The 11,185-nt window shown below is 36.8% G+C and overlaps 1 protein-coding gene across 1 annotated transcript; it reads left to right on the forward strand.

The window, feature by feature from the left end:
• The first annotated feature begins 8,520 nt into the window (after nucleotides 1-8,520).
• Nucleotides 8,521-10,876, forward strand: si:dkey-1h6.8. The gene is made up of 2 exons (XM_001341025.8): nucleotides 8,521-8,603; nucleotides 9,201-10,876. The coding sequence occupies exon 2, from the start codon at nucleotides 9,313-9,315 to the stop codon at nucleotides 10,708-10,710; it is 1,398 nt and encodes a 465-aa protein (XP_001341061.1). The 5' UTR covers nucleotides 8,521-8,603; nucleotides 9,201-9,312; the 3' UTR covers nucleotides 10,711-10,876.
• Nucleotides 10,877-11,185: the final 309 nt, after the last annotated feature.

Raw genomic sequence — 11,185 nt, forward strand, 5'->3', positions numbered from 1 at the left:
TAGATCATGAGCCTTTTTATTTATTGTGTACTGTTCTCTGAGATCCACTTAAAGTTAGCAAGACTTAAGACTTCACTTAAGACTCCGGAGTTAAACCCCTACTCTTTTTCGAAAGACATTCTGGCATTTTTAACGACCACAGAGAGTCAGGACCTCGTTTTAACATCTCATCAGCAAGACTTCATGAACATCAAAAAAATCTTGATTTTGAAGTAATAGGTTATTTGATTGTTACTTGAAATAGGCATTGATAGTAGAGTAGTAAAGCATATTGGTGTGAATGGAACAGTTTTGCACATATTCAGGGGCGGAATTAATGTTTTGGGGGCCCTAAGCAATTCCAGGTATGGGGCACTAGCATTGAAACTCAAAACATTCTCTAGCTGTGTCTCATTTCAGAGGCTGCATCCTTCGAAGGATGCATTCGAAGTGCGCTGCGTCTTTGTGGCGCGACAAAGGCTGTCTCATTTCAAAAAAATTTGAAGGCTCCTTTAAATGCACCCTCAAAATGCGTCCCGAGATTCATTGCGTGCTGATAACAGCAGGACATTTTTAAAATAAAACTCCGATTTAAATGTATGAATTAAGTTTATTTTACTTGGATATCTAAACACATTTTAAAAAACAAAAAGGAGTATGACATGTCTTACTAAAGAATGATGTTTACATTTACATCTACATAGACAGTTAACATTTTTAAGTGTACATGTATGGATCAAAGGAAATGTATTTCCAGCTTCTGTATACATTGTTTTGTCTTCAAATCGCTTAAAATAAATAAGTTTTAAAATCACTTAGAAAAAAAGTCATTACAGACTTTATCAGTGCCCAGTAACAGCAGCTGTTACGGTTGCCTGGTGACGAGATCCGTCCGCTGTAGGCTAGATCATTTCAAAGTTCAGCCTGTGAGGAATTCGAGGGAATCACCTTTAAAGTCTGCAACCTTCGAAGGATGCAGCCTCTAAAATGAGACACAGCTTCTTTCTCTATAGATATATTTTTTTTCTCTGTAAATTTGTAATGAGTAAATGAGTTTTGAAAAAAAAACAGTATGTTAAAAAATATTTAAAGTAGGGCTGTGCAGTTAATCGAAATTCAGTTTCGATTTCGATTTGGGCTTCTAAAAATTATGAAAAAACATGAATCAAGATAAAACGATTATTGAATCATCAACTGCCACCTTTCCGGTTGTACACATTTGTTGCTCTGCAAAGCTCTCAAATGAAAATGAATAAAAGCATGTGCTGTAATGTAACTTTTGCAGCACGGGATGCGCATCATTCATTGAAGAACATTCAAATCATTCAGGTTTTTAAAAGTGCAAAAGAGATCGCATGCTGTTGTGTGTATGCGCTCAGCCTCAGAGACGAGCAGAGCACACACATCTAAAGTCATCTTAATGAGCGCTTTAATTGTTAAATACATGCAAATTTGTGTCAACGCAGTGTTTAGTGATTATTCATATTAACCCTCAATTATGTAATAACCAAATGAGTTGAGAATCAAAAGACATGTGAAAGTGAAACCATAAATCAGGACCGCACTGCTCTTAAAGTGACAGCGCGCAATATTCCTGCTGCCGACTGATTTTATCATTAATCAAACAACAAAAGGACAAAATCACCCATTGCTCTTGACTGAAGGACTTTTGTAGCTATAATTAAAGTTTTTTTCTTGCAGTGAAGAACAATGCTTAAAGCAGTTTGTTTCATGTTTTTATTCTATTGTATTTATTTCCCTTAATTACAGGGAGGAAAATAACTGTATATATACAGTTGAAGTCAAAATTATTATTCGCCCTTTATATTTTTTCCCCAATTTCTATTTAACGGAAAGAAGATTTTTTTCAACCTATTTCTAAACATAACAATTTCTTAATCTGCAAACAATCAAAACAAATATTGCTTAAGGGGGCTAATAATATTGATCTTAAAATATGTCAAAATATTTAAACCTGCTTTTATTCTAGCCAAAATAAAACACATAAGGCTTTCTCCAGAAGAAATACTGTGAAAAATTCCTTGCTCTGTTAAACATAATTTGGGAAATATTTATTTTAAAATATTCACAGGAGGGCGAATAATTTTGACTTCGGCTGTATATCGTTTTAAATAATTGTGATTACAATTATGACCAAAATAATCGTGATTATGATTTTTCTCATAATCCTGCAGCCCTAATTTAAAGAATTTTTTTTAGATTTTAATATTTAAAGGGACCTTCATCTTCTTAAGGAAAAATTAAATGCCATAAATTCACAAATAGCAAACAAGTTTACAAACTATATACAGTCAATTAGTCATTTTTGTGATTAGATTTTAATAAACATAATAAAAAAACATTTAAACAAATTTAATTAAAAACCAATCAAACTAATTACCATTTTTCATGTGAATTGAATAATTACTGTTTGTAAAGCGCCCGCCGTTATTGTAATTGTATTTTATTTGAACAAGCCCTCTGACAGGTGAATCTGACAGGTGTTTTGGCCGGAGGTAGCTGTGTCTTATTTCTACTTTTTTTTTCTACAGTGTCTTTGAACACCTCACACATGTGCAGCACAGAACACAGTACTCTCCTGGTTTTGAAAAGAAGTAAAAACGTTACAATCTTAATCAGATTTTACAACATATGATATATAATGTATAATAAAAGCTATATGATTAATATTGCTTTATTGGCCATATCAGGCAGGGATTCTGAGGCAGCATTTCTGCATGAAAGCACCTCATAACCCAGATCTCACACAGACTTTTGAAATAACTTGTGACTCATAGACAGGGGTCATCAATCTCGGTCCTGGAGGGCCGGTGTCCCTGCAGGGTTTAGCTTCAACTTGCTTTAACACACCTGCCTAGGTGTTTCAAATATACCTAGTAAGACCTTGATTACCTTGGTTAGGTGTGTTTGATTAGGGTTGGAGCTAAAATCTGCAGGACACCGGCCCTCCAGGAACAAGTTTGGTGACCATTGCTCTTAGAGCTTTAATGGCAACAAACTAGATATTTGCTCACTGCAATAGTAACTTCTTGCTAGAAATAGCATGAAAAGTGGAAAAAGTTGGTCAAAAACATACATTTACACACAAATTGACACCCAAGCGGTGCTTCGAGATGCCATCTTTTTTTATCTCAAGGATTTTGATATATCAAAAGGAGTGAAGCATACTTCTATGCTGACTTTTGAAGTTTAGGAAAAGGTATCTTTGGAGACAGGAGGTGAAGCAGAAATTCGATTCAGACATGCCTTGATGCCTTTTTACCTTGGTATGCTGCCACTGAAGGGTGGATTTTAGATTTATTTAAAATAAAGTTCGTCCACACATTGCTAATTTTGCAATCAAAAAGAAGGCAATGTAAACTTTAAAGACTGTTTTTCAACAACCTGTCACTGCACAGTGTCTTGTCTTCATCATTGTCTTTCTCGTTTGGTTTCTTTATAGACCTCTATTTTCCTCTTTGGTATTTACATATTACAGTGTGAATTGCTGGGCGGGGCTAAGCAAGTGTTCTGTGGAAGCGGAGTCATTTTGTCAGAGTGACTTCAAAATAAGCTGTCTTTGAAGATGTCTTTGAGCTGTCTTTGGGATTTTTTAGAGAATAAAAGAACTCATATATGTCTTATATAGTATGATTTCTCAATGATTTTAAAAACAAAAAAACATTTTTGTTAATATGGTCAAATTATTTAAAGAAAACACAACAGTTATTCCATCATAACAATAAACTGTTTTACAGTAAGTGCTATACAAGCGCTGGATTTCATTCGCATCTAATTATGAATATATGTATATATTGTAGTGTTATCTGTAAATTCCTAACCTGACAAAATGCTACTGCTGTGTATTTTATGAAAATCTCTCCAGATCTCTGTTTTCTCACGCTGTGCTTCTTGAACCATCAGATATTTTTAGCCCTGACTGAGCTTTAGCAGCACAGATCTGATTATCTGTCAGTATTTTTCTCATCAGTGCATTTGTGCGGCCAGTATTATTTGATTCCGTCGATAATAATGTGACGCTCTGATTCTGTGAGATAGGTTGATGCCTATACTGTACGTTTGCACTCTGTGCTATCTTATCGGACTCAAACACAATCTTAGCTTGGCCAATGAAGTTTCCAGTTGCTATAGATACTAAGCTGACAGTCTGATTGTAGACTATAATTAGATAATTGTATATTTGTCCAGCTTGTTGGTTCAGTTTATTTTTAGCCGCCACTTCAATACTTGTGGTACCCAGCAGCCTTTGCTGCCGTCCAGTAGTCAATGATCACTGTCAATATGTCACTTAAAGTTAGCGGGTGCTGCTGCAGGGTTAGGAATAAATCCATATATGTTTGCCACTCAAAAGTTTAGGGTTGGCATAATTTTATGAATTTAATAGACGTGTCTCATGGCCATGAAGGCTACATTTAGTGAATCAAAATACTCTTATAATGAAGAATTTTCTTCTGATGGCAAAGCTATAATTAGGAAATAATTGGCAGTATTGTAGTCTTTGATGTCTGATTTGATTCTAAATAATAATAAATAAGTGTTGTTGTTGTTGTTGTTGCTGTTATCGTCATAATATTAATCATCATCATTATTATCAATGTTGAAAACAGTAGTTGGATCATAATATTTGTGTGGATTTTTGACCAAAAAATTCTTTTTAAATGTTTTATAAAAGTTTTAAGTGTCGTTTTAGGTTAATTTAAAGCATTTTTTCTAAATCAAAATATTAAAGAATTTAAATAAATCAATAATACAGTACATATATGTATAACAAGATAAATACAATTGATTACAACAAAATACTTAAATCCAAACTCTTACTTACCCTAGATATTTATAAAATATATAAATGTGTGTATAAATTCTCAATGTACACTCACCGGCCACTTTATTAGGTACAACTGTTCAACTGCTCGTTAACACAAATTTCTAATCAGCCAATCACATGGCAGCAACTCAATGCATTTAGGCATGTAGACATGGTCAAGATGGTCTGCTGCAGTTCAAATCGAGCACCAGAACAGAGAAGAATGATTATTTAAAGAACTTTGAACATGGCATGGTTGTTGGTGTCAGTATTTCAGAAATTGCTTATCTACTGGGATTTTTATGCACAGTCATCTCTAGGGTTTACAGAGAATGGTCAGAAAAAGAGAAAACATCTAGTGAGCGACAGTTCTGTGGGCACAAATGCCTTGATGCCAGAGCTCAGAGGAGAATGATCAGACTGGTTCCAGCTGATAAAAAGGCAACAGTAACTCAAATAACCACTCGTTACAACCGAGGTAGGTATGCAGAAGAGCATCTCTGAACACACAACATGTCCAACCTTGTGGCAGATGCACTACAGCAGCAGAAGATCACACGGGGTGCCACTTCTGTTAGCTAAGAACAGGAAACTGAGGCTACAATTCGCACAGGCTCACCAAAACTGGACAATGAAAGATTGTAAAAACGTTGCCTGGTCTGATGAGTCTCGATTTTTGCTGCAACATTTCAGGAGTCAGAATTTAGTGTCAATGTAACCCCGTCGGCTCTACACCACCCAACCCGCTCCGAGCTGGTTTCGAACCGGCAACCTTCCGCATGGGAGTCGGTTGCTCTAACAAGGAGGCTAAAGACCATGGCCTCTAGCGTTTGTTGCTAGAGCACCTTTGGAGGTCAGAGGAGTGAGGTTTACCTGCACAGCCCCTACTGGCTGGCCTCCGTTACACTCACCCCCCTAAACCTCACTCCCATCCGGGTCACGGCACCAATGTAACCCCACCGGCTCTACACCGCCCAACCAGCTCTGAGCTGGTTTCGAACCGGCAACCTTCCGCATGGGAATCGGTTGCTCTAACAAGGAGGCTAAAGACCATGTCCTCTAGCGTCTGTCGCTAGAGCACCTTTAGAGGTCAGAGGAGTGAGGTTTACCTGCACAGCCCCTACTGGCTGGCCTCCATTACATCAACAACATGAAAGCATGGATCTTTGCTACCTTGTATCAACGGTTCAGGTTTGTGGTGGTGTAATGGTGAGGGGGATATTTTTTGGCACAGTTTTGGCCTATTAGTACCATTGTATCAATGCCACAGCCTACCTGAGTATTGTTGCTGACCATGTCCATGCCTTTATGACCACAGTGTACCCATCTTCTGATGGCTACTTACAGCAGGAAAATGCGCTATGTCAAAAAGCTTGATTCATCTCAGACTAGTTTCTTGAACATGACAACGCGTTCACTGTACTCCAATGGCTTCCACAGTCACCAGAACTCAATCCAACAGAGCACCTTTGGGATGTGGTGGAATAGGAGAATTGCATCATGGATGTGCAGCCAGCAAATCTGCGGCAGCTGCAGGATGCTGTCATGTCAATATGGACCAAAATCTCTGAGGAATATTTCCAGTACCATGTTGAATCTATGCCACAAAGTATTAAGGCAGTTCTGAAGGCAAAAGTGTTTCTGACCCGATACAAGTAAGGTGTACCTAATAAAGTGGCCGGTGAGTGTATGTCCATTGCATGTTTTAATTACTAAACGGTTGCATAAATCTTTGTATATTTTTGAATAATTGAGCTTATATAAACGTAATACATGTAAAAAATTATTGTATACATATAAATAAATGATTGCCACCTTGTTTTATTCTGGTTTTAAATGTTGAAAAATGGAACTGTTAGTCTGTTATCCAGATGCTGAAAGTAGAATATATTATGATGTTTTAGCACATATTGTTTTGTGAACTGAATGTTAAGCAGGTCTGTCACCACCAAATTAGCGCTGTGCTTGCTAAGTGAGATACTTAGAGCATTTTTCTATTCTGAGGTTAGTTCAGGACATTGCCATCGGGTTTATCAGTACTAGCAGCCCATTCAAGTGATCCTGAGTGAACTAGGCCAGACCTAAATACTGTTATGTGTTAGCTTTGGTGAGTACTTAGTTCTTTGCTTTCTGGTAAAGCTTTCAAGGGCATATTTTCCTCGGATCTCTAGGGCCTCGTGTCACTTAGCATTAGCATTGGTGGCTTTGAGCCTGAAATAACATTTCATGCTTGAGATGTCAAGACTTTGGTCATATATATTCTGAGTGAAAGAGGCAATCCCTCTTCTAAACAAAGTTTAAAACATGCCTGAGTGATAAATAAAGGTTAGCTAATAGGTCCACAAGGAAATATTAGCTACGGGCATGGCTATAAAAAAAAAGGATTCTGGGAAAATTGCATAATAGGTCATATTTGCACATATGTCTTTTGCAAACATCAAGCAAGCCTCCAAATGAGATTTAATTTCTGTGTCCCATCTGCCCATCGTGGTTCATTTAACTGCCAGAGATTTGTTTGTTGTAATTTTAGGGTCAGTACTGAACTGACAAAATAAATATTGACTATTTTCAGTAATTGGCACAAATAGGTGACTATCACAGGTACAATTATCCCACAAAACATGCAAATTACACAACTTTTTTACAAGTCAGTTTTGAAACTGACTTGTAAACTTAAAAACATAATAGTTTGACAAACAATTTCCATTCCTTAGGTTTCAGAGGGAAACAACAGTACTCTCTCAAAATTAGAAAATTAGTTACCAAAAAGATGTTTTAAAACAGTAGCCTACATGGTTACCAAGGAGATAAAACTGCACTGCCAGTTAATGTACATGCTTTAAATAAATAAATAAATAAAAACATCTGATGTGTGAAGAACAAAAAACAAAAGCATATTTTAATATGTAGTAAAAAATACACATAATTTTTGGTAAGTTATTCATTCAGTCATTTTTCTTCAGCTTAGTAACCTTTATTCATCAGCGGTCGCCACAGCAGAATGAACCGCCAACTTATGCAGCATATGTTTTACACAGCAGATGCCCTTCCAGCTGCGAACCCAGTATTGGGAAACATCCATGCACACTTACTCATTCAAACACATACACTACAGACAATTTAGCTCACCCAATTCCCCTATAGCATAAGTCTTTGGACTCTAGGGGAAGCTAGAGCACCCAGAGGAAACCCACGCGAACAAGGGGAGAACATGCAAACTCCACACAGAAATGCCAACTGACCCAGCCGGGACTCGAACAAGCGACTCTTTTGCTGTGAGGTGACCACTGAGCCGCCGTATCGCCCCCATGGTAATTTATATTATGTTAGAGTTATAAGCCATATTTCAGACATTGAAAAAGTGTGATAACAATGACCTCTGTCAATTTTACATTGCGTTGTACAATTTTAGAAGATAATAACAAAACTAATTAGAGTGTGAAGGGTGTTTCTTTATTCATAACGTTAGTTAAATAAAGCTGCCCACTTGTTTGTATTTTCAAGGGACCAGAAGATGTACAACTGGTTACGTTGTGACTTGTGAGTAAATAGGCTACGTGGCCGCGATGATGGATATCAATAATATCTTCACATTAGCAGAGCCTCCGCCTTGTTGATTGGATGGATGAGAGGCACGCTCACATAAACGTCAATCAGCTGGTCGTCATGGAAACAGAAAGGCGCGTAACCTGCTGTGCTGAGCCTCTGCGCCCGCCAGATCTGCGAGTGGATTTATAAACGAATCTCCTCGCTCTTCACAGCCGTGAGAAGAGTTTACGTCGTTCTCTTCACTTTACAGGTAGGTGTTTTAACTTATAATTAATGTAAGACTTTTTACATTTGAGTAAACATACTAACGTTACCTTTTTTGCCTGAGTTTTATACTAATAAACATAAAATTGGATAAATAACAATCTTAACCGTTTAAATTCGCCACCATAACAAAGACGTCACAAAACAAAAAACCGTCGCAAGCTAATTAATGTTTATCATTACAGTCTTTAGACTTTATACAGATCTATTTAAGGTTAAATATTGCTGTTGTATATCTTTTAAAGAAAATGTTGAGAGATAAAGTTGTTATTTGCCATTACTGCCATTTTATTTCAGTTTTACAGTTAGGAAATGCTTAGCCAAATTCATTTATTATTTTTCTAAAGACTTTTTAAGGATGCTTCTGAGTGGTGTCACACCCAGTTTGTTGTTTTGTAAACACTGCTCAACCTCTCTCGAAATAGTTTATTATATAATCCAAAAATCTCATTTGAATTGTATAACATATGAAAAGGAATATCAATGAAGACAAATTAACAAATGCTTTACTCAAGTAAAATAAAAAATTAAAATAAACAAACAAGCTGTAACTTATAGACAATGTTTTTGTTTTGGTTTTCAGCATCTCCACATCTTTATGCTGTCAATATGTAAGCTGAAAATCACCCAGTTGTGTAATCAATCCTATATTCCCAGTAAGGACTATTATTGACTTTGGTGCTGTTTGATTAACCATGTCCACACAAGAGAATGAATTATCCGATGGTCAGGAGAGGGTTGGTTTGAAGAGAAAACTGACTGGTCCACCGAGACTTCTGCTGGGGAAGTCCAAATCAAAGGAGAAATTGGAAGGTAAATCTCAGAGAAGGCAAAGAGAAGCTAAATCTTGTGATGGCACAACGGACAATAATGATCAAGTAAATGATGGAAAAACCAATGAATCTTCACATATTACCCACAACAGCCCTCAAAACGCCTCAGAGGGGACAGCAACCCAGCCAGAAGATACCTCAAGAATTCTTGTAACATTGGAGGAGAGTGAAAACAGGGATGAAAATATGGCAAGTAAAATAATGACCAAAAGTTCTTCAAAAGCATCCATTAAGAGGACATTTTCCTCACTTCTCAGGCGTGGAAAAAGGAAGGAAAATGAGTCTTGGAATCCAAAAGAAACTAAAAAAAATATAAACAATGCTCAAAACAACACGTGTGAGAATGAATTAAGGGATGCAAACAACAAAGAAGTTCCTAATGGAAAAGGTAAAAAAAGGGGTTTCTTCACCGTTTGGTTAATTTCTAAGAGATCTGCAACATCTGATGTTGGTCTAGGAAGGGGATGTAAAGAGGAAGATGGTAGAATGGATTCTGAGGACATTGCAGCACCGAAAGGTTTGACATTTAAAAAGATCTACCGCATCTTTTCTAGAAAGAAGAAAGCACCCCCTATTGATCAGTTTGAGTGTAGTGCCCCTAGCGCATCACAAACTGAAGTAGATGATCAACTGGATCAATCACCTGCCGCTGAGATGGACATTTCCAGGCTCAAGAGAGAAGATAACCAAATGGAAAACCGAGAAATGCAAGCAGAAATCGTTCCAGAGACTTTTACATTCAGTGCCGAGGTCAGCATTAACACAAATATTGAGTCTAACCACACTGATGAGGAGCAATTATGTTCTGACCAAACCCTGAGGATGAATAAAAATGAATCCCAGGAGCTTCCAACTAGTGGTCTTTTGGATTCTGAGGTTCTGCCATCGAGTTCGATTCATTGCAATATTGTCTCCGATTTGCCGGTCACATCATCAGATAATGATCAAGTCTTAAAGCCAATTGAAAACGATCTTAAATGCAGGCCAATGATTACTATAGAGCATGCAAACTCCTCAGAAGAAGAGAATGAGAACGAGCCACCACAGTTTGATGCTCTTACAGTCAATGGGTCCTGGCAACATTTAAAAATAAACGGTCTTACAAACAACACTCTACATCCAGACGTGGACCACAGCCGATGTAATGAGAGCTTACTGATTCAGACAGCAATTTCAATGGTGGAAGCAGCCATCCGTGGTGCTGTGGAACAGTTCACAATTGAGCAGCAGCACAATCAGATAAGTTTGGACCGCGTATAACCAACCACCCACAAATTCTAACTCTATCTGTATTTTAACTGTATTCAGCGAATGCTTTCTTATTTCTTTAAAATGGTATATATTTGGATGTAACTGCTAAAAAGTTTAGAGAGGAATTTCTTGTGATTTTAAATGTGAAACTTAAATATACTTCTGTTTTTCCATATGCATGACTGTTTTTGCATACTGTGTAAAAATGACAAAATCCACACCATACACAAACACTGAAGTAGCATATGTAGCTTGCACATACACGTTCAGTTGTTCTTGCACTATTTAGCTTTTAGTTTTTATTAATTAAAATTTTTATTAAACTCTTTAGGTTTATTTATTTATGTTATACACTGATAAAAGGATGTCTGCAAAACTGTTGCAAACTATTTATTTGCGTAGAATTTAAACAAATTATATGTAGTAATTTTTAACTTAATTTGTTTGTTTAAATTCAGCCCAAATAAATTGTTTACAATCACTT

This window comes from Danio rerio, chromosome 20, assembly GCF_049306965.1.
Source record: "Danio rerio strain Tuebingen ecotype United States chromosome 20, GRCz12tu, whole genome shotgun sequence".
NCBI classification, from domain to species: Eukaryota; Metazoa; Chordata; class Actinopteri; order Cypriniformes; family Danionidae; genus Danio; species Danio rerio.

Excerpts from the sequence above, each read along its gene's own strand:
- si:dkey-1h6.8 (XM_001341025.8), top strand. The coding sequence starts at position 9,313 with ATGTCCACACAAGAGAATGAATTATCCGATGGTCAGGAGAGGGTTGGT.